This window comes from Myotis yumanensis, unplaced genomic scaffold, assembly GCF_028538775.1.
Source record: "Myotis yumanensis isolate MYYU_CA2020_CCGP unplaced genomic scaffold, mMyoYum1.0.hap1 SCAF_10, whole genome shotgun sequence".
NCBI classification, from domain to species: Eukaryota; Metazoa; Chordata; class Mammalia; order Chiroptera; family Vespertilionidae; genus Myotis; species Myotis yumanensis.
This window is the reverse complement of record NW_027223761.1, coordinates 6,031,610-6,054,327: the sequence shown is the minus strand read 5'-3', so window position 1 is coordinate 6,054,327 and position 22,718 is coordinate 6,031,610. Positions and strand designations below refer to the sequence as shown.

General features: G+C 53.4%; 1 protein-coding gene across 3 annotated transcripts; it reads right to left on the bottom strand.

The window, feature by feature from the left end:
* Positions 1-6: 6 nt before the first annotated feature.
* Positions 7-21,612, bottom strand: DPP3 (dipeptidyl peptidase 3). 3 transcript variants are annotated; one of them, XM_070427579.1, is made up of 18 exons: positions 21,574-21,612; positions 20,147-20,424; positions 16,536-16,625; positions 15,868-16,005; positions 15,237-15,311; positions 14,645-14,738; positions 12,158-12,288; positions 11,918-12,048; positions 11,785-11,843; positions 10,009-10,203; positions 9,716-9,828; positions 9,315-9,407; positions 7,696-7,758; positions 7,473-7,597; positions 7,239-7,359; positions 6,027-6,206; positions 3,422-3,584; positions 7-558 (listed from the first exon to the last, which is right to left on the bottom strand). In XM_070427579.1, the coding sequence occupies exons 2-18, from the start codon at positions 20,414-20,416 to the stop codon at positions 386-388; spliced, it is 2,214 nt and encodes a 737-aa protein (XP_070283680.1). In that variant the 5' UTR covers positions 20,417-20,424; positions 21,574-21,612; the 3' UTR covers positions 7-385. The 3 variants fall into 3 exon arrangements, with proteins under 3 accessions (XP_070283680.1, XP_070283681.1, XP_070283682.1); XM_070427580.1 differs by having other exon boundaries at positions 20,147-20,421; positions 21,574-21,594; XM_070427581.1 differs by lacking the exon at positions 21,574-21,612 and adding an exon at positions 21,080-21,169 and having other exon boundaries at positions 20,147-20,421.
* Between the last annotated feature and the right edge of the window lie 1,106 nt (positions 21,613-22,718).

The window sequence follows — 22,718 nt, the reverse complement described above, 5'->3', positions numbered from 1 at the left end:
ACAATATTTATTTATTTCTAATATTTATTTTTCTGGTTATAAAAGTAATCCATGAAGAGCCCTAGACAGGGAGAGGTTTTGAGTCCTGCAGGCTCTAGACAGGTCACTTCTCAGAACTTCCATTTCCTCATCTGGGAAACAGGATAAGGCGCCCTGCCTTGCCCATTCCTCAGAGGGCAGCACAGATCAAATGAGATAACACAGGGAAGTAGTTGGTAAAGTGGAAAGTGCTGCCAAATGGAAGGGGTTAGTGTCACCACCCTCGGCTGAGGTAGCACCAAGGCCTGAGCTCCTGCCCCTCCCTTACCCCCTGATACGCAGATAAAAAGGGGACCACTTGCAGCCTTGGTTTGATGGAGTTGGGGAGGGGCTGTACAAATCTGCTTTATGCCTGGCCAGATGGGGCCTCACAGGGGCCCTTCCAGAACTGGGCATCGGCTGTGGCCAGCTGGGTGAGAACCTCCTCCAACTCGGGCCCATCCTCTGGGAAGCGCTCGGAGAAGGATCGGATGAGACCAGCAGCCGAGGCCTCGTACTCAAGAAGCTGCACTTCTGAGCCTGGGGAGGAGATGGAGAGAAAACAGCAGCAGAGAAAGGTCTTAATAGGGAAGCAGAATTGTCATCACCATCAGCAGTAGCAGCAGCAGCGGCTAGTTCTTCCTGAGCTCTTACCATGTGGCAAAAATTGTGTCCAATGTTTTAGGTTTATTATCTACTCATCCTTACAATAACCCTATGAGGAAGGAAATATTAGAGGGGGAGTATTTAATGAATTGCTGTATTCATTCATTCATTAAATAAGAGATGTATATGAGGTGCCATGCCAGGATAAACAGACACTGTCCTTGGCTGCTTCTCAACCTGTAAGCCTCAGTTTCCTCATCTGTGAAGTGGGGGTGAGCACAGTACCTCTTCCCTCAAGAAGCTGTAGTGATTAAATACAATAATGCATCAAGTGGGTGCTCAACAAGTGCTATAGCGTTATCTCTGACCTATTTACCCATCTCTTAAATGGGGCAGCTCCGAGGGTCCTCTGAATACAGTGGGGCCTTGACTTACGAGTGTCCCGACTAACGAGTATTTCGAGATACGAGCCGTCTCTCGGCCGATTTTTTGCTTTGAGTTGCGAGCTAAAATTCGGGTTACGAGCCAGCTTCAGATACCCCACCGCTACTTGGCACAGCGAACGTCACAGTGAACGCCACAACATCAGCCCAGCATCACGTGTCTCACTCGTTCACAATTGATTTGACATACGAGTAATTTGAGTTATGAGCTCCGTCACGGAACGAATTAAACTCGAAAGTCAAGGTCCCACTGTACTCCTGGAAGCATTTCCCTCTAACTCACATCCCCCCGCAGTGCCTTGTTGTGCTCTGTGGCACTGTGCGCTGTATAGAGCTAAGAGCACAGGCTCTGGGTTCAGATGGCCCAAGTTCAAATTCTGGTTCTGCCACCCACTAGTTGTGTGACCTCAGGCAAATACACAGTCAGTCCCCCTGTGTCTCAGTTTCCAGCTGAAAAATGGGGACAGTTACTTCCTCATTAGGTTGTTGGGAGTTAATCCATGGGAAGTTTTTACCCAGTGCCTGGCATATGAAAGTCCTCGGAAGTTAGCTATCATCATCATTACCAACACTACCTTTGAAAATCCAAACAAAAAAATAAAAAGAAATAAAAAGAAAATCCAGCCTGTCCTTCAGGCCTCGTGTAGTCACCACTTCCTCCCCAGAACCCTCCCCGACTCCCTTGAAGGTGGAGTGACCTTCTCTCTTCCTGTTCAAACCACTGTTTGCGTCTCCTGGGCACTCATGCAGGCTTTCCTAATGGGCTGTGAGCCACTTGAGGGGAGGGTCTGGGTCTGATTCACCTCTTGATCCCCAATGGCCCTTGCAGGGCAGAACAATCAGAGTGATGACGATATTGTCCATGGAATCAGCACTTACTGTGTGCCCAGCATGATTCATATTCATTCGTTCATTCATTCATTCACTCATTTGACAGGCACTGAGCAGCTCCAGAGTGCCAGGCCATGTGCTAGGTGCAGGGGATATGCTGCTTCTGCTGTCATGGAGATGAGGCAGACAGGAAAACGGCAGAGGGATGGGTGCATGAAGAAGAGAAAGCCAAGAGGGACCGAAGGGGTTGCTTTAGATTGAGGGGTCAGAGACAGCCTCTCCCAGGAGATGCCGTTACATAGAGACCCAAATGACAAGAAGAGCCATCCAGACAAAGATCTGGGAGAGGACCACGCCAAGCAGAGGGAACAGCGAGTGCAAGGGTTATAAGAGCAGAGCGAGCTCAGGGTGTTGGAGAAACGGAAAGGCCCATGTGCCCGGAAGGCAGTGAACCAGGCAGGAGGGTCACTGAGGTCGGCAACGGGCCAGGGCCGAAGCCCATGAGGCCTCTGGAGTGTAGAGTAAAGAGTTTAGGATAAGCCTCTTAAGTGCTTCTTCCTCACCAGTAGGAGGTAATTACTGAATTTAACCCTCACTACTGCCCAGGATGTGGTAGTGAAGAGGAAACACTTTTAAATTCACTCTTGGCTCTTCCAATATCGAGCTATAAGTCTTGAGTAATTTACTCTCTGTGCCTCAATTGTCTTATCTGTAAAACGGGGTAATAAAAATATCTACCTCATTGGATTATTGTGAGGATTTAAAGGGTTGGTCCATGGAAAGCACTTAGAACTTGAAGGAAGTACTTAATTCAGGCTCACAAATGTAAGCACCCATCAAGGCTGGCTTTATGAATGAAGACACCCAAGCCCAGAGCAGCCAAGTGCTAGGACAAGGTCGCAGAGCAGTACCGCTGATTGGCACTGCCTCTTCATAGGTGCCTCGTGAGCCAGAAGTCAGGGAAGACGAGTCAAGGGGTGAGGGAAAGTGAATCAGCAGGCGCTGGGATCCCTAAGGGCTTTGAATACAAAAGATCCACGTGCAATGCACACAGGGTCAGGGCTTCTGGGAATGGGATCATCACTTGAGCAGGTAGAGGGACCACAGGGCTACTGATCTCTGTCCTGGCTCTGCTGAGTCACGTTGTCCCCTGGGTTCCACTCGGCCCGCTGGGTCCCAACTCACTGCCTGATGCGACTCACTTCAGGGCGAGGTCCAATTCTCTGGTACCATGCCTGCCCGCCCTGGGGTCTGCATGTTCCAGTAGCCCTGGCTCTGCTGGCTTTTCTCAAACCTTCTGTTCCCATCTTATCATCAGCATGACCATGGACAGTGGTAGTGATGGTGGTGATGGTAGATGCCAAGGTTTTGGCCTGAGGTTTGGCATGAGGAGGACTGTGGCAGGGAGATAGGTAGGAGTCGCCCCAGATAGCCTTCCCTGGGCCTCTGGCTAGTTGCAGGCCTCCTCTGTGCTCCCACAGGGCTGCACGGCCCCCACCAAAGGAGGCTCAGGAGTCCGTTACCTTCGAGGCGAGTGTTGGGCTGAACGATGAGCTTCCGAGATTCCTTGCGGAGCAGCACCGTGTCCCTGAGGCTGAGGAAGCACTCGGGGGGAGCATCCGTGACCGCCGCATACCCCTCGTACAGGGCCCGGCCTCCGGACACATCCCCTGTGGACTTCAGTACCTGTGGGCAGGCAGAAGGAGTCAGTGCCCGGTGGGCGCCCACCCCGCATCCACAGGGCTCTCCCGGGGCCGCAGCTGATGGCGCCCAGCCCTGAACCACACATGCTCTTGGTGTTGCCCTGCTGAAGAGGACAGAAAGGCATGCTAAGTGCTGAGCACACAGTGAGTGCCTGTTAAAATATCTAACATATAAGTTATAAAAAATAAGACACCCATGCAACCGCCATCCAGCTTAAGAGTTCGTCCAACTGCCTTTCCTTGCCTGCACCCTGTGGCCTCCGGGCTGAAGAAACAGCCCTCAATTCTGTGCTTTTATTCCCTTGTTTTCCCCTCAACCACACATTATGTCAACGTTGCCGTGTTCTGTGATTTGCTTTTTTTGCTCAAGTTATGTCTGCGATTCCCTTGTGTTCACGCATGCAGCCCTAGTTCACACCGCTGTATGGTGTTCCACTTGTTCCACTTGTAAACACACACAAGTGAAGCTCTTCTGTTGATGGGTAACCTGTGCTTTTGCCACCCAGTACTGCTTGGACAGCCTTGTATGCTGAACGTCCAGGAGACGCGATGGTCTGGAGGCCGGGTGACCGCACAACCTTACAGGCAACACGCAGGTCGTTGTCCAAGGTCGCACTAACTCAGTCGGGGAAGCAGGTGGCAGTCACTGCCCCGCACATCGGGCTGCTGCGGGCAGTTTTCATTTCTGCCACGGCCGTAAATCTCACAGGATTTCATTTATGCTTCCCTGATTACTGATGAGATCGGGCATCTTCCCATAAATTGGTGGCTTCTTATTTTCCTCTCTGTTCATGACTTTTGCTTATTTTTCTGTTCGATAGTCTTTTCTTCCACCTGCACACCCACACTGGGGATCAAGCCCACAACCCGGGCATGTGCCCTGACCGGGAATTGAACCGTGACCTCCTGGTTCATAGGTAGATGCTCAACCTCTGAGCCACACCGACGGGGCTCTTCTTCACTTTTTTTTAAATATGTTTTTATTGGTTTCAGAGAGAAGGGAGATGAATAGATAGAATCATCAATGATGAGCGAGAATCATCAATCGGCTGCCCCCTGCACGGCCCCTACTGGGGATTGAGCCCACAACCCGGGCATGTGCCCTGACTGAGAATCAAACGGTGACTTCCAGGTTCATAGATTAACGATCAACACCGGTCGGGCTCTTCACTTTTCTAAAAATTCTTTATATATTTAGATACTAACCTTGGGTAATATATATGCTAACACAGGGGTCCTCAAATTTTTTAAACAGGGGGCCAGTTCACTGTCCCTCAGACCATTGGAGGGCCGGACTATAGTTTAAAAAAAAACTATGAACAAATTCCTATGCACACTGCACATATCTTATTTTGAAGTTAAAAAACAAAACGGGAACAAATACAATATTTGTATTTGCATGTGGCCCGAGGGCCGTAGTTTGAGGACCCCTGTGCTAACATATAAATACCCTAGCCTAGTTTGACTCATCTTCTCACCTCCTATATGGTGACTTGTAATGAACAAAAGTTATTTCTGATGGAGTTAAAGAGATCAATCTTTTCCTTGATGGCTTGTGCTTCTCGTGTTTGGCGAAATTCTCCTTCATCCTGAGGTCAGTTTAAAACTTTGCCTTTCACATTTAAACCTTTAATCTCTCTGAGACTGGTTGTGTGTATGGTATCAGGAAGAAATCCAATTCATCTCAATAAGGACAGCCTGTTGCCTCAGCACCACTTTCTGAACGGTCCCTCCTTTTCCCAGTCATCTGCAAGGCTACGTCTGCCATATGCCAAACGGTCGAGGCCTGGTTCTTAGTTCTGTTCCACTGGGCAGCATGTCTATTGCTGCCCCAGGGCAACACTGAACCCAATAATCTTAGAATAAATTTTGATATCTGGGAGCAAGTCTCCCAGCCCGTTCTGCTTCAGCAGTGCCTCGGCTTTTATTCATAGTCCTCTGTGCTTCCACCTAAATTTTACTATCAGCCCTAACCACTTTGGCTCAGTGGATAGAGCATCAGCCCGCAGACTGAAGGGTCCGGGTTCGATTCCAGTCAAGGACACGTACCTCGGTTGCAGGCTTGATCCCCTGTCCTGACCAGGTGCCTGCGGGAGGCAACCAATTAATGTGTCTCTATCACATCAATGTTTCTCTCTCTCTGTTTCTCCCACTCTCTTCCATTCTCTCTACAAGTCAATGGAAAAATATCCTCAGGTGAGGATTGATAAATAAACAAATTTTACAATCAGCTTGTCAAGTTCTATGAAAAATCCTCTTGGGACTTTATTCACCCTTGCTGAACTCTTTTATTAATTTCAACAACTCGTCTGTAGAGCCTTTTGGCTTGCCTATGAAGCCAGTCCTATCATCTGCAAAACGGGAAATCGGGCGGAGAAGTAGGGTGAGTCTGGAGGGGCTTCCGAGGCAAGAGGCCCCCTCTTACCTGGAGTCTCCGTAGGAACCGCTCCAGGGCGGGCTTGCCCACTGACCGGATCTTGCTGCGGTCAAGGCGGACCCGGGCATCCGGACGCCCATCGGAGCCCGTGGTGGGAGTGATGGTAACGAGTCCCTCGCCGGCCTCCAGTAGGACCCTCAGGATCACAAACCGGGCCTGCATGTGCGCCTGCAGGGGCCAGGGAGAAAGGAGTCATTTGTAGCCCTGAGGTAAGATATAGTAAGTGTTCGATCCAAGACCTGATATATAGTTCTTGCTCATTGTCAATTATCCTTACTGTATTCTCTTCTTTCCTGCCTACTCCTCTTTCCTCAGATGCCCCCTCCTTCCTTTGCTCATAAAGGAGGGCAGGCTGCCCTGGGGAACATGGAGGCCATTTCCAGGCAGGACCTGCCCACCCCTGGCCACCAGCATGGCCTCTGCTGCTCCAAACTCTGCCCTTGTGAGAGCAGTAGCCTCACCACTCGGACCCCAAGCACTTTCTCCTCCACAATCTTGTTTGCATTCAACAGAGGGGCAGAGAGGGCATCGTTATTCCCAATTTACAGATGACAAAACAGAGGCCCAGATAGGTCACGTGACTTGCTCAGGGTCGCACAGCTGCTAAGGGAGACCCAGGGCTCACTCAGACCCTCGTTTCCCGACTCTAAAATGTGTGTTCTTTCGATGATATAATATTGCCTCCTGCAAGCATACTTATTTGACTTTTAAAAACATTCTACTGTTTACCCTATTTCCAAAGGACATCTCGTACCCGAGCAGTCAGGCCGGATGGCTCAGGAGGCAGATGCTTGGATTTGAACCCTGGCTCTGTACTCACCAGCAAGTTACTTAACCTCTTTGGGCCTCGATTTCATCTCTAAAATGACAGTAATAATAGTACCTACCTCTCGGGGTTGGTACTGGGGACAAATGAGTTAATTCATGTAAAGGGCTTAGAACTGGGCCTGGCACAAAGTCCTAAGCTAGTCATCTATTAGGAGTCGCAGTAAAGCCATCTCACTTGATTTCCTCCAAGGTGGGCAGGGAGCTCATTACTCCCATTTCACAAGACAGTGACCGGACCTGTCCCCAGACGCAGTGGAGTCTGAGATTAAACCCAGTTCACGTGCCTCGTAGACTGCCCGTCCCTGTACCCAGAATCCTGATCCTGGCCCCCATCTCGGGCTCCCCCACTCCTGAGGGCCCCCAGGGCCCCACCTGTCTCCAGTTGGAGGCCTCAGGGGTGTAGAACTCCAGAGCCAGCAGCCCAGCCCGGACCATGTTGAGCCAGTTCACGTAGATCACATCTTCCGCATCGGCCCCCTCGAAGCCAAAGATCCTGGGGACAGGAGAGGGCGGTGGCAGGGGGGTCGGAGGCTGCCTGGGCCCTGCCCTCCCTGTGGACCCCCCTCCGCCCAAAGAGGAGGCAGTCCCCACGCCTGCTGCTCGTACTCCAGCACTTGGGGGTGGAGGCAGAGGTAGAGGCCCACGCTCTCTGCCCGGCACTCTTCGTAGCTGGAGGCGATGGTGCTGAACTTGCTGTCCCAGGTCTCCCCGCTCCGGTACCAGCTCTGAATCTGGGAGGGGAGACCCAGGAAGCCGGTTTAAGGATGGCTGCCACCCCACCTGTGCCCACCCTCCCAGCACCCTGGGGCTTCGCCGAGGCCACCCTCACCTGCTCCCCTGTCTCTGGGTTGATCACTGTCTTCTGGTCGAAGTTGAACGCTCCTTTCTCATCCTGCAAGAGAAGGGTCATTGATGGGCCGGGGGGGTAGAGGGGGCGAGGCGGGGGGAGGAAAAGGTGCCCATGCCCAGGTCTGGGTCCTCAGGCCTGGGCTCCAAGAGCTTGATAAGTGGCCCAGAAAAACGACTGGGGAGCCGTGAGCGGACAGCAGGAGCAGCAGGTCCATCGACACATCGCTGCCTCCAAACCTGGGTCCTGTGATACCCGCTGCCCCCTCAGAGCCCCAAGGAGGTGGGAGAACCAGGGCCACTGCCCCAAGGCAGGGAGAGGACGCTGAAGGCCCAGTCATGTGAAGACCCAGACCCAGTTCTCCAGACCCCAGCAGAGGTGTCCCAGTGGGTGGGCCAGAGAGCCCGCTGCTCCTCCCTCCGGCTCTCCGCCGGCTCCCCAGGCTGGCAGAGCCCAGCACCTGTGCTTCTACCTTGAACAAGCATCACCCTCACCATCCTGTCCGTGTGCTAAGCATCTTTCATGCATCATCCCTTCAATCCTCACAACCACCCTCCGAAGAAGGTTCTATTATTACCCCACTTCACAGAGGAGGAAACTGAGGCTCAGAAACTAAGGTCCCCAAAACAGCATCAGAGCACACAACCCCTGGGCACACTGTCTCCTAATAATGTGTTCTTATGACGAACACATTTGCTAAGGGCCTCTGTGTGCCAGGGAAGCCCAGGCTTTGCTGTGACTCCTCCCAACAGCCCACATAGGAGGGCTCAGGAATCCCATTTTACAGACATGTCAACTGAGGCTCAGCGAGGGGAACAGACCTGTCCGCATTTGTCCCTACTTCCCTGTGACTTCAAAGCCCAGACAAGGCCTGACACCAGCCTGCTACTCTCACCAGCTGCTCTTTGAATCCTCCTGACTTCCAGGCCCAGATCCCAAGACCCAGCTCTGGTTCTTTCTTCCCCATTCAGTGGGCAGCCCCACCCACAGGGAGCAAGCCCAACCTAGAGCCCACACTCTCGGATGCTCTCACCCAACCCCTCCAGTTCTCTCATCTCTGCAGCTCTGTGCTGGGCATTTTCTCAGCTTGCGAGAAAGCCTCTGTCTTTTGTACATTCCCTGAGTGGGTGTCCCGGGGGCTGCAGCCACTCTGAGCAGCTGGCAGGAAGGGGCTGCTCTGGGGAGAAGTGGCTCCCTACAATACCTGAAGGGTACAAGCTCTAGGAACTGTACTACAGGGCTAGAGCCTCAGGACCAGAGCATCAGGGACTGCCCCCTGCCAGCCTCTTTGTCCCCAGGGTGGCCGGAGTCCCACCCTCAGGGCCGGCTTCCTTGGCAGGAGCCCAGCAATTCCTCCTGTGGGGGAGATTCTGTGGTGGGGGGACCTCAGCTGGACTGTCCTGCGGGTCCCCTTCAATCCTTGGAGCTTCTGGGACATCTTGGGGGAGGGTGAGATAGGAACTTCGCCACTTAAGGGGTCATATTTGCCACCTGCCCCAAAGCCCCGGAAGGCAAATACTGGAGCAGCTTCACCCCTGAGGCCTGATCAGGGGCAGGGGAGCTGTAGGCCTGTGCCCGGGGCCCGCCGGCCAAGTCCTTACCTGCACGAAGAGCTTGCCGCTGCCGTGGCCCAGCAGCTCGTGCAGACCCACCTGCACATCAAAGGAGGGCCCCTTCCAGCGGATGTACAGGTCCTGCCAAGACAATCAGAGGCCCATACTGTCCACGGCCCACCACGGCCATACAGCCTGCCACGCCGAGGGCCCAGCATGATACACGTTCGGTAAAGGCCTACGACACCTCAGGCTCCGTAATGGACACTGAGATGAGCCCATCTCATCCTTGCAACAGCCCAGGAGGAAGGGACTGCTTCCCCTTCTTGACAGGTAAGGACACAGGCTCTGAAGTCACAGGTCACACGGCTGAGAAGGGGTGCCCGTTCCCAGACCCTGCACCAGGCTGGCTGCTTCCCGGGCCCTGCCTCTTGGCTGCCAGTGCCCACCTTGTCTTCCTCCTCCAAGAAGGTGAGCTTCTCCCGCTGCGTGGCATAGGCCACGGCCAGCACATTCCCCAGTGACACATTCTTAAAGCCTTCCGTCTGCCGCAGGTCGTCATCTGGAGAGGGCAGGAGGGAACCGGAGAGAAGGGGCAAAGGTTAAGGGCCACAGACAAGGAATCTAGACAAGGGGCAACAGGTTGGGACGGCGAACTGAGGAGGGCAATGGTGGCCAGGCGAGTGTGGAGGAGGAGGGGGAGACTCTAAATGGAGGCTCCTGGGGGCTTGGGGGAGCTCACAGTTGGGGATGTTGATGCCGGCAGGAATGCCGGAGCCAGCGAAGGTGAGGACGTCCAGGGAGGTGAAGTCTGGGGTGAGGAACTTGTCCTTCTCGAAGGCTGGGGGCCAGGGCAGCTCCTTCAGCAGCTGCTCCGCACTCGCCACCAGCCGCTCAAACTTGGCACTCATGGCCTTATTCACCATGGCCACGAAGCCTGCGGGGGAGAGGGGCTGCGGGTTGGCAGGGCTTGGGAGGGGTCCTCGCCCTCCTCAACCCCTACCCGTGGTCTTCAGCATGGAGTGCACGCCTGCTGCACGCAAGAACCCTGCGCCGGCCACTGGGGAGAGCAGTGCCTGCCTGCTCACTGCTTGGGGTGGCTGGAATTGGGGAGAAGTGCTTCGCTGGGTAACAACTGAGAAGAATCTTCAAGGAGTTTGTGGGAGTACATAGGGGGAGGGGGAGAGAGATCGGATTCCCAGGGGAAGGGACTTCAGGAGCGAAAAAAAAGGTGCTCTTCTGGGGAGCTGTGCGCGGTCCTGCATGGCGAGAGCAGCTGAAAATGTGCAATTTTGTAAATGCTGCTTTGAGTCAGGAACTCGAACTGCATCCTATCTAACAAGATCAGTCCAGCCATTCTGCTCAGCAGCCTCACGCACCAACTGAACTGTGGTGACCTCTGGAGGGAGTGACAGAGGCGAAGGCAGTAAAGGAGAGATTTCACATTCTGTCCTACAGACTTCCGGATTGTTCTAATTATTTGCAACAAGCATGGATTTTTAAGTCACACACACACACACACACACACACGTGTTTAAACATGTATAGCCCTATAGAAAAGTCAAAGACAAAAAGTATATTCCAAATTTTAACCTTGGGGTGGGTGCAATCAGTTTTTTTCTGTAGTTTCAAAATTATTGGCCATGAGCATGGACTACCTTTCTAATAACCACAATGAGTTACATAAAAAATGGGGGTGGCCTCTGAGCTCGAGGCTGCCGAGGAGGCCCTGGGGTTTCAGCCCTCAGAGCAGGCCTGGTGGATCAGGACCTGGGCAGGAAAGCAGTGGCTGTGCACACCTGTCTCCCCCTCCGGCCCCCCGGCCTGCCTGATCCCGCACGCCTTGTCCTGGGCCTGGATCTATGGGCTCAGATCAAGCCCCCTGTCGGCTGCTGGGGCTTTCCTCTCTCCTCCCAAGTTAATCTCTCTGGCTTTTTGGCAGTTGGATGCTCCAGACTCTACGTCCAGGAGCTCGGCAGAAACAAGTCTAAAACCTCAGGCGGGTCCTGTGGAGCGTGTGGGCACGGGGCCGAGGCAGCCTGCCACCTGCCCTGGGAGAGCAGCAGCCGAGTCAGGTTCTCAGTTATGCTCCCAACCACCCAGCACTTTTATGTGCCTGGCATTGTGCTGAGCATATCTCTCCCTTCCCCCGACACCCAGAGGGAGTGACTGATGCTCGGAGGTGGGGTTAATTGAGAAGCAAAGCCAGGCTTGGAACAGACAGAGCCTGTGTCCAGATCAGACACCAGAGGCAGCACCCAAGTGGCTCAGAGCCAAGGCACCTGGGTTCGGCCACCCACCTACCGTGCTCCAGTTCCCACATCTGTAAAGTGAGGGTGGAAATGCTCATAGGATAATGGTGTCTAAATGAGCTAATACAGGTAAGTGCCCTGTACAGGGTACATCATCACGGCTGGCACTTGTCAGTGTTATTATTACTGCCAAGGGGAAGGGGGAGACGCCTCAGAGGACACAGGGAAAGGGCTTCCAGTCTGACCTCCCGCCTCCTAGAAGTTACCTTCGAACTCTCCACGGGAACCAAAGGGGTCTCGGTAGCTCTCGATGAACCCGATGTAACTGGGGGGAGAGAAGGGCAGAGATGGAAGAGGGGTGGGCAGGAGGGCGGGGCGGGTGAAGGCCGGGCCCCTCACCTCTCCACGATGGGGCCTTTGTCCTGGATCCAGAAGCGGGAGCCCCTCTTGTGGGCTTCGATGGAGCCCTGGGTGAAGCTCTCTATGTACTGAGCCAGCATCTGCTCCTGGTGGCTGTTGGCCGCATACGTCTGAGGGTGAGAAGAGGTTGATCAGCCTCAGGCCACCTACCCACCCCCACCCCCCTTAGCTGCCCAGAAGGGTCTGGAGCCCGCACACCTCGACCCCCGCCAGGCCTACCTTGGCTTTCTCCAGGTGCTCCACCACCTTGTGCAGGATGGGCGCGTAGTCCCCCCGGGTCACCTGGAAACAGCTCCCCCGGAATTCGTGGCTCTTCAACTTGGAAGTCATTTCGGAGTCTAGAGCAGGCTCTGAGGGGAAAGGGGGATCGCTCAGGGAAAAGGCGAGTGTAGGACGCCCAGCAGGCTTCTTACCGTGACACACTTATTCTAAGCTTTTCCATGGCTGCCCATTGCCTACAGAAATTAGTGTAAACTTTCATCTTCAAAAATAGACATACTATGGCCCAAGCCAGTTGGGCTCAGTGGCTAGAACGTTGGCTTGTGGACTGAAGGGTCCCGGGTTCAATTCCAGTCAAGGGCATGTACCTTGGTTGCAGGCTCCTCCCTGGTCAGGGCTAGTGCAGGAGGCAACCAATCAATGTGTTTCTCTTACATCGATATTTCTCTCTGTCTTTCCCTCTCTCTTCCACTCTCTCTAAAAAATCAACGGAAAAATATCCTTGGGTGAGGATTAAAAAATATATACAGACATATTATATAACATGAAATATTCTAAGAGCTTTATATGTGGCTTCTCATTTAAGCCTCACAGCCATTCTGGGGGGAAAGGGAAATTATTATCTCCATTTTATAGATGGGGAAACTATGGCACCATAGTTTAAAAGTGTGGCTTTGGTGTCAGGCTGCCTGAGTGTATCAGTTATCTGTTGCTGTGTAACAAACATCCCCGGGAAACAGACCCCAATTTTCCTTTGAGAACCCCCCACCACTACCACCTCCAGTTCAGGTGGGAGGAGCTGACCTCATTGCCTAGCTCCAAGATAGGCTTGGCACCCAGATCTACCCACTCAGGGACCTGGCCCTTGACTACAGGAATTGGTTCACAGATAAATATGGGACCCAAAATAGAGAAATTAGTGTCACTCCCTGCAGGAAACCATTTATTGTCTTCACTAGCTGAGTATAGACAGAGACCCCCAAAAGCTAGTAACCTTTGAAGTCCTAGCAAAGGTCAGGGCTGTGCACCACCCAGTTAATTTAGACACCACCCAGTTAATCTAGATAATGGTAACTAAAGCATCATCCCCACCTTAGTTCACTGAATTCCTTAGATACTTGTGTAGATCCTTGTTTATTATTGTTGATCAGATATCCTGCTTATTCCTGGAAATTGTCTACTGATGAGCTAATGCGTGTGTCATTGAAACCTCCTTACCCAAGGGCTACTCCAAGCTCAATAAAAGATTGGAGCGGTCTGAGCATCGGTGGAAGTCCTTCCGGACTTGCCCGCCTGGTCCCCCAATATTTCAAAATTATCTCGTGTCATTTTTCTCTCATTTGTGTGCGGCCCCTCTTTCAGATACCGAACCCTACTCCACGCGGGACGTGGAGGGAGTCTTACTCGACAACTCCCAGATTCTTATGAAGAAATTTCTGAGAGAAAAGGACCCTCCTTCTGCTGAAATGACCAGACTGGTGGCTAGCAGTGGTAGGGAAGGGGCATGTAATAAAAATAGAATCAGTTGTTTAATAGAACAGTTGTTTAATATCTACTCACTGTAAAGCAGATTTTTTATTATTATTTTTTTTTTACAGGCCCGGGAAACTGGAGGATGTGTCGCAAGAGGAAGAACAGGCCCTGGAGACAGGGCCTGTCTGGAGGAAGACAGCGTTCCGGGCCTGACCTTTGCAAGGACGATGAAAGGCAGACCCTGGACACTCACTAACTTCAGATTTTGTCCCCCACCCACTAACCCGACATAAGAGCTTGTCTGAAATGAAATGTCCGCACGGTCTTTCCGGGGTGTTGCACCTGCCGCTCTCTCAGGCTGCCGGCTGTCTGATTAATAAAACGCACGGTAAAGATTCATCCTCGTCTCTACTTATATGACTCTGGTAGCAGCGGGCAGCTCGGACCCTTTCGTGTCCAGTATCAGCAGGACCTATGAGAGCAGCCAGCTGAGGATGAAGTCAAAGAGCCCAGCCGACTAGCTGGTTTGGCTCAGTGGATAGAGCGTCGGTCTGTGGACTGAAGGGTCCTGGGTTTGATTCTGGTCAAGGGCACATGCTGGGTTGCAGGCTCGATCCCCAGTAGTGGGTGTGCAAGAGGCAGCCTATCAGTGATTCTCATTGATGTTTCTATCTCCCTCTCCCTTCCTTTCTGAAATCAATAAATATATATATATATTTTTAAAAAGAGCCCAGCCAAGAGATGGAGAGAGAAATGTTCTGAGATCACTGTCTGAGCAGCTGGAGCCAGCTGTGCCTGAAGCCTTCCTACTCTGGGCTTCTTAATTACCCCCGTCTGTAAAGTCCCCTTTTGGTTTAGACAAATTTGAAGGATTTCCTCACTTGTAACCAAAGAGTCCTGAACAGCAAAGTAGAGGAGGCCTTGGGCTTTATCCTGAGGGTACCTTGAGAGATATTTGGAAGCACAGTTCAGTGTGTTCACCATCCCATGTACAGAATACAGAAAGGAGCTCACCTGTGCCAAGCACCGAAGCCAGGCGCACCTCGTAGCAGGGCTTCCCGTCCTGGTCAACCGCCTTGAAGAGCCGTGTGTTGTAGGCACTGAGGTTCTGGAAAAGACCAGGGCAGGGGTATGAGGGAGAGTAAGTCCAGAGAGGGCCGCGGGGGAGGGGGAGGGAAAGCCAGTCACACCAAGGACAGAAGATATGGAGTCAAAGGCCGGAGCTCCGGGGGACCTGCCCGAGCTGGCTGGGAGGGGAGAGCCAGGGAAACTCTCCTGCTCTGCTCAGTACCCTGAGCACAAACTTTTACTAAACGCTGACTCAACTGTGCCAAGCACCGCATGACAGCTAACCCAGGGCTACGCAAGGCAGGGCCCACTTCACAGGCAAAGGAACGGGGCACATAGCTGCTGAGCCAGGAGGTGAACCCCGCATGGGACTCCCCAGCAGCTCTGATGCTCTGCCTCGACCTGTCTGGAGGCTGTCATAGGGCCCTTCAGCCTGGGGTGGGGTGGGGTGGGGGCATCAAGGACCCAAGCCGAGACCCAGGAGTACGTGCCAGTGGCGAGGGGGCCCCGTCAAACCACTACCCCAAGTTCCCCAAACCTGTGAGTCCAGAAAGTCTTGGGCCAGTTTGGCATCTTCCATGGTACAATCCCCAGAGAAATAGGTGGTGATGCCCTGTGGGGGAGGGGGCAGATGGAAAGGAGCTGCGGAGGTCGGGGACTGCAGGGGCGGCTGGTGAACCTCTTCCCAGCACTCCCTCTCCAGCCCCAGGCCTCCCGCATGTCCTCAGCAGCCCCCACCCTGTCCCCTCCATCTCTTTCCAGGGGAAAAAGCTGTAAATCAAACAACAGAGGAAACAGAGGCCCATCTCCAGCGACCCGCAGCTCTGCTCCAGCCTCTCACAGGCCGGTCCAACTCCACGGCTTGCCATGTGCTCACCCCATGCAGCGCCCAAGAGACGGGAAGCCAGAACCCCCCCCCCTTTCCTTCCCTCCACAGCTCCCTCCAGCCCTCAGCTCTTCTCTCCTTCCCTTCTCCTGCACACAGCACCCCAGGATGCCAGAAAGCATGCTACCCGAGCTGCTTTTCATTTTACAGCTGGCAAAACTGAGGCCCGAGGTGGGGAGCAGCTTTGCCTCATGAGTGCAAGGCAGAGCTCACGGCCTCTCTCTGCACCACACCAGCTGGCCTCAAGGGAAGCTCCCCACTCCCGTGTGGTGGGGAGTCTTACCTCCTTCCCCAGACCCAGGTGTCGAAGCCTCGGCTCCAGAGAGAACATGAGCTCCCCGCAGGTCTGCCAGAGGCCCCTGACTTCTCCTGGGTGCTGCTGAGCGGCCTTACTCCCCAGGATCACGCGTTCCAGCTTCTCCTGCCAGGGAAGGAGTCCACTGGTCTGGCCACACTGCCCAGACCTGCCCCTGGAGCCTCCACATCACCCCAAGCTCTCATCCCACAACGTAAGACCTTCGGCGACCGATGGGCCAGCAGCACTGGCAATGCCCGAGAAACGTCGAGCCTTGGGCCCTAGCCGAGACTTCTCTACCAGAAGCTGCATTTCTACAAGATCGCCAGGCAGTCCGTGTGCACGGGAGGGGCAGGGAGCCCTGGTGCAACAGCTGCCTCGGCCCCAGGTGGGCCCGAGCCCCAGTCCCAGGGAGGGACTCCCCGTGCCAGCAGGCTTCATTTTTGCAAGCACCTAAGAGTTTCCAGAGCACTTCCACATCCTCGCCCACCCCCTGGGTCAGCACAGCCAGGAGGAGGCTGCAGCACCGAGCGAGGCTGGGTGGCTGACCTGAGGTCATGCAGATGGCAGTGACAGGGTGGATGCTCCGCTCAGGGCCCTGAACTCACCCCACTGGCCCCGAAATCCCGACCTTCCCCAGTCCCCTCTCAGCTCACCTTGGGCAGGTTGGGCACAAACTTGGTGTCGCCAAAGGACTTGTAGTTGCCCATGTTGGAGTAGACCCCGGCGGCATAGACCAGGAACGCCTGGGGGGAGGTGGGCATCAGACACCTGGAGGCACAGCCGCCCCACCCGGGGAAGTTCCCTCCTGAGATGGTAACACCCAGAGGAACCAGTATGGGTGAGGCTGGGAAATCTGGGGGCAGGACCCAGGTCCCGGAAGGCCCCCACCTGGCCCCAACATACCTTCACAGACCAATCTTCACACACCCACTGTCCCTCCAAACTGGTCTCAGCAGCACCCAAACATATCCAGGTGCTCACCCACTACGCCCAGCACCCTCTCAGCCACCTGCGGCCATCCCATATGACCTCAAGGCCCAGTTTAAACACCGCCTCCTTGTGCAGCAAACCTGCTGTCCTCTGCCCCCAACCTGGCCGGCAGCTAGCTGGCACCGGCAGCATCCACTGTTAGGGCTGGAGCGGTATTGGTCATCTACTCTATGGCTTTTGCTGGCCCAAAACAGTCTCCCTTCCTCCGGCCACAAAACCTCACATCTCCCTTCACCCAAAATACATTTACAACTAACCCAAGTCCACTTTCAAATAACACTATACACTTTCCTGGGTGGTAGCAGTACCTTATAATAAAAAAAAATAATAATCCTAATTCCCGCCTTCCCTCCCTTGTGTCATTGCTATCATTTATCTCACTTATACGTAACATACGTACGTTTTATTTACATACAGACAGACACATGTAATTGAATACACTGTTGCCATGATTTTGAACAGATTGCTCTCTCTTAGATCCATGAAGAATCAGAAAAAACAAGCTTTTATTTTATCTTTACTCATTCCTTCTCCAATCCTCTTTCTACATCACCAATGTAGAGATGAGTTTCTGACCTATATCCTTTCCTTCTCTCTAAAGAACTTCTTTGAACATTTCCTGCAAAACAGGTCCACTGGCAACACATTTCTCAGTCATTATTGTTTCCGATTTCCTCCTGTTCTCTGATCCTTCTGATATTCCCATTACATAAATTTATGCCTCTTATAGGTGTCCCACAGTTCTCGCATATTCTGTTCTGACCCCACCCCACCCCCATCTTTTTTCTCTTTGCTTTTCAGTTTTGGAGGTTTCTATTGAGATATCCCCAAAACTCAAAGATTCTTTCCTCAGCAGGGTCCCGTCTCCTAATGAACCCCTCAAGGGCATTCTGCATCTGTTACAGTGTTTCTGAGCTTCAGCAGAGTCTGCCCAGGGTTCTTCCTTAGAATTCCCACCTCTGTTTGCATTGCTCATCTTCCTTCCACGTGGTCTACTTTATCCATTAGAGCCCTTAACATATTAATCATAGTTGTGTCAACTCCTGGTCTGAGAAGTCCAACATTCCTGTCATATCTGAGTCCGGTTCTGATGTTTGCTCTGTCTTTTCAACCCATGTTTTTTGCCTTTGGCATGTTTTGTAGATTTATTCTTGATAGCCAGACATGATGCACTAGCTAAAAGGAGCTGCTTGCTGTAAAGAGGGCTTCAGGAATGTGGTGGTAGGTTTGGGGGCAGGGAAAGCATTCTGTGGTCCCACGATCAGGTCTCAGTCTTTTACTTCTTTTATTTTTATTTATTTTAAAGGTCTGACTTGTTTTTTTTGTTTTGCTTTTTTAAAAATATTTTTACTGATTTCAGAGAGGAAGAGAGAGGGAGAAATAGAAACATCAATGATGAGAATCATTGATCGGCCACCTCCTGCATGCCCCCTATTGGGGATGGAGCCTGCAACCTAGGCATGTGCCCTGACCTGGAATCCAGCCATGACTTTCTGGTTCATAGGCTGACGCCACAGGGCCAGGCAGGTCTGTCTTTCAGTGAGCCTTTGCCTCTGGACTGAGAACCTCACATGTGCTTCACAGTTCCACGTCCCTGACTCCCTCTTAGGTGGGACGGGATGGCTAGAGTGGGCTGGAGTGGGTTATTTCCTTTCCCCCAGGTCAGTCATGTTCTGACAAAACCCTTCCATAAGGCTCTGGCTAAACAGTTTCTCCTGAGGGCATTGTTCATCCTGAGAACTAGGTCAAGATCCTGGAGGTAAAATCTTCAAGAGTGTGGGGATCCCCCCCCTCCCCCGCCCCCTGCCCCCCGCCTCCATATGACTGGGTCCCTCTGGAGTTTTTAAAGCTCAGAGTTGTCCACACTGAGCAAGTCGCCAATTTCAGCTCAGGTTTTTCTCCCCCAGCACTGGTTCCAGTGGAGGTTTCTGCTCATGAAGTTTTGCTCTGATAAGTTGTAATTCTCAGTCCTGCCTGCCTCTCTCCAATTTGGGGAACAAGAGTTTGCCCTGTGACCTCACTTCACCCAGTGATCTAAGAAGAGTTGCTGACTTTCAGCTTGTCCAGCTTTTTAACTTGTCATTAGGACAGACTGGAGACGTCTAAGCTCTTTACATGCCGGGCCAGAAACTAGAAGTCAGGATTTCCTTTTTCAGTTAAGTCTATTTGAGGTGAGTTTCTGCTTTTTACAAACAAAGGAATCCCACCGGAAATAGGAGTACTTGAGCAGCGCTTTTCCATTTATAAGCAGTTCCCCAGCGTTTAGCTCTTTTAATGAGTGAATCAAGGCCTAGAGATGGGATGTGATTACACAAAGGTTGAAAAAGATAGAAGAAACCGCCTGGGCCTCAGCTCAGAGATAAGCAATCCAACCCCTTTATTTTACATCTAGAAACACAGGCCACAGCCTCATATATTCTTGGTGAAGCTTTTTTAGAAGATGACTTACCAGCACCAACCAGCGGTAACTGTACCGAGCCTTTGCCCCGGCAATTCTACTCCTAGAAATAGATCCTACTCACCCACGTGCACAGATATGCTCACTGTGGTACTGCTTATTGAACCGGGAACAATTAACATCCAGCAATAAAGAAAAGACCATATTGATTATAGTGTACACTGCTGTGGAATGCTTCACAGCCAATAAAAGAATGAGGTGGATTCAATGTATCCCATGAAAAATTTCCAAGACATGGTGTTCGGTGAAAAAAGCAGGGCTCAGAGGAACACAGAGAAAATGATCTCATTTATGTAAAAGAGAAAATAAGGAACTGAGAGTGGGAGTCTGTGATACAGAGGGTTGAAAAGGCTGTCCACCCTGCCGTCCTCAGTGGTTACCTCTGGGAAAGGCACTGAGAATGAGTGATCTTTGCAATACATTAAGAATGCATTCATGTATTATTTGGCCAACACACCCACAAACAAACAAACACCAGGGACAGGAAGAATATTTTGCCCAGGGACTGGTCCACACACAGACCTGATTCCTACCCTGATCTTATTCCTCTACCATCTCTGAATCTCCAGCTGTTTTCTTTATTCACAGCCCTGTTGTAATCACTGCAGCCAAACTTTATCTTGGAGGCAGGTCACCACAACTCTAAGAGGTATAGACTACCCTCGTGCATATTTTGCAAACGAGAAGACTAAGGCTTCAGTATTTATAATTTTGGGTCTTAATCCAAAGAGAGAGAAAGACCTTTATCCCCCTCCTTCCTGGTCCCTCACACTCACAGACCATTTACGAAATGCAGGTTGGCCTGAAAGAACTGACCTGGTACTCCTCCTCGGTAAGGCCCTCAGCCAGGGCGTGCTGGCGGAGCTCATCCGGATCCTGGGCACGGAAGAGGCGGCTGAGCAGGGCATAGATGTAGGGGGCCTCCGGGGAGGTCTGCAGCAGCACAGCCAGGCCTCCATACCAGGCGGCGCGTGACAGGTGGTGGGCATAGAGGCGCTCTGTGGGCGACAGCAGGCGGAAGGCCTCGCGGCAGTCCAGGCTAGACACGCCGATGTCATTGGGCAGGATGTACTGGGTGTCCGCCATGGGTCCTGCTGAGAACCATTACCATCATCACAGCCGTCATTTACACCACATCAACTGCACCCCTGGCTCTGCACTCCCATGATTTCATTTAATCCTCCCCAAAGCCCATGAGGAAGGAAATGCCATTGTACCCATTCACCAGATATGCTCACTGAGGCTCCAAGAAGGTTAGGTGACTCACCCAGGGAAATTACAAAATACATTGGTGGGCCATATTTGGCCTGTGGCCCCTCAATCTTAAATATTGAATCCAACTACCTAGTCTTACAGATGGGGAAACTGAGGCCCAGAGAGGTTAGGAGCTGTGCCCAATAACACAAGGGAAGGGTCAGAAGCAGAGACCTGCATTTCTAGACTCCCAGCCCACATCCTTCTCTGGCTACCCGCTCCTCCTGACTTCCTGGCCTTCAAAATTCTCCTGCAGGTTCTTCAGTTCCACTCACCCCTTGTTCACAAGGACAGAGCCCCAGGCTACCGGCTGGAAGACCCAGTTCCAGTCCTGGCTCAGTCCCAGACTCCTAAAATCAAGTCAACTCTTTCACTTTTCTGGGCCTCGGTTTCCGCCTCTGTACAAGGGGGGTGGGGGGGGGGGGGGTAACAACCCCAACCTCACCAGGTGGGTGTGCAAATTAGATAAGGTCACCGCTGACGGAATGTACCTACAGCAGTTAATGCTTTTCCTTTTCCTCTCTCAGTGCTCGCAGGATCTGCCCCCTGCATCCTGCTGCTCTCTCCCTGTGCTCGGCCGGGAGCTACAGAGCCACCCAAGTTCGGCGCTGGAAGAAAACTCACTTTTTACAGATACGGAGGCTGAGGCTTAGCGAGACCAAGTAACTTACCAAGATCTCACAGCCTGTAGGCACCCAGGGGTCTCCCAACCCAGGACATTCTCCACACCGTCCTCCCGCCCTGGCGGGTCAAGTGTCTCCAGCATCCCCCGCCGCCCCGATGCTCTGCCCTAAAAGCACAATCGCCCAGGTTCTGCAAGGGGCGTTAACCCTTTGCTGCCAGGGGCATTCCTCGGCTCGGGGCCTCGATGGCTTTAGAAGGGGTACCGGATGGGGGGGAGAAAGGGAATGGTCTTGCACCCGGTCCAGATTCGCCCTGTCCCCCGAGGATGACACATTATGACCCGACACCCAGGCGCCGCGCCTCACCTGCTGCCGCGGCTCCGATCGCAAACTCACTTCCTGCTTCCGGCTCCCCCATTCATTGGGGCTCCGCGAACTCCTCCCCCACCGGCCAATTGTCGGGCCTCGGGACCCAGATGGGCGTCACCTCCAGCCAATAGGAGCGCCGAGGCGTGCTCCGCCGGCCTGCGGGCCGCCCGCTTCCCGGTGCTTTGGGGTCGCGCGGGGGTTGGGGGTGGGGACCCTGCGGCCTTGGCCTTTTGTCCGTAGGTGGTGCTCGCGCCGGGGCGGGAACCCGAGCGACGGGCCTGGCCGCGGCCTGGCGCCGGCAGACCGGGCTGACCAGGTCCCCGCTCCGGGCGGGGCGGCATGGTGTCGCCGACGGAGCGCCAGGGATTTCCACTCCCCGCCCCACACACAGCCCCGACCCTGACCTCCTTTGGGGTTTTCCCGGTTCCCGACCTCAGCTCTTTGCAGGTGGAAGCCTGCACCACGGGGATGCGGCGGCTCCCCCGCCCTCGCTGGATTCGATGGCCAGTGGGTGGAGATTCTTTGGAGTCGGCCAAGCTCTCCCAGCAGAACACACCGGCTGCCGGCGAGCAGGCTGCAGCCTGGGTTCGGATGGTCCCACACGTGCCGGCACCACCACCGACTCACCATGGGCCGGAAGGGTGGTGGCGGCAGCCGCTGAACATCTCTGAGCCTCATTTTTTTTTCAGCACAAGGAAGCGAGGGGCCTGGCAATTTCTTGCTGCTTGGCGGGCGCCTGGCGGATGAGAAAGCCGTCTGCGACCTAGAAAGGCTGACCAGGGCAGAGCCGGGCCTGAGACCCACCTTGTATGTCTGGATGGTCTCACTGGAGTAGGGCCTGGGTGGGGCACAGCCTATGAAAGTGCCTGGGGCCCAGCTGGGACCTAGGGGAGTATGGTGAGGGTCCCCGATCAGAATGGAGGCGGAGTCAGGCCATCTGAAGTGAATCTGGCCTCCACCGCCTACTGGCTGTGTCCTTGGTTGGGTCGCTTTACCACTCTGAGTGTTGGCAGAAAAACTGGGCTAATAGTTGTTTCCATTCCACTCTGAGGGATGTCAGCTTCAGTGAAGTGTGGACTGGTTAGTGCTGCCCCCTAGTGTTGTGCAGAGAGGATGCGGGGAGAAGGGGGCACCTGAAATCC

Excerpts from the sequence above, each read along its gene's own strand:
- DPP3 (XM_070427579.1), bottom strand. The coding sequence starts at position 20,416 with ATGGCGGACACCCAGTACATCCTGCCCAATGACATCGGCGTGTCTAGC. Across the intron at positions 16,006-16,535 it reads TTGTGCCCAACCTGCCCAAG|GAGAAGCTGGAACGCGTGAT; the intron begins GTGAGCTGAGAG and ends CTTCCCTGGCAG. Across the intron at positions 7,759-9,314 it reads GCGGCAAGCTCTTCGTGCAG|GATGAGAAAGGAGCGTTCAA; the intron begins GTAAGGACTTGG and ends CTTCTCTTGCAG.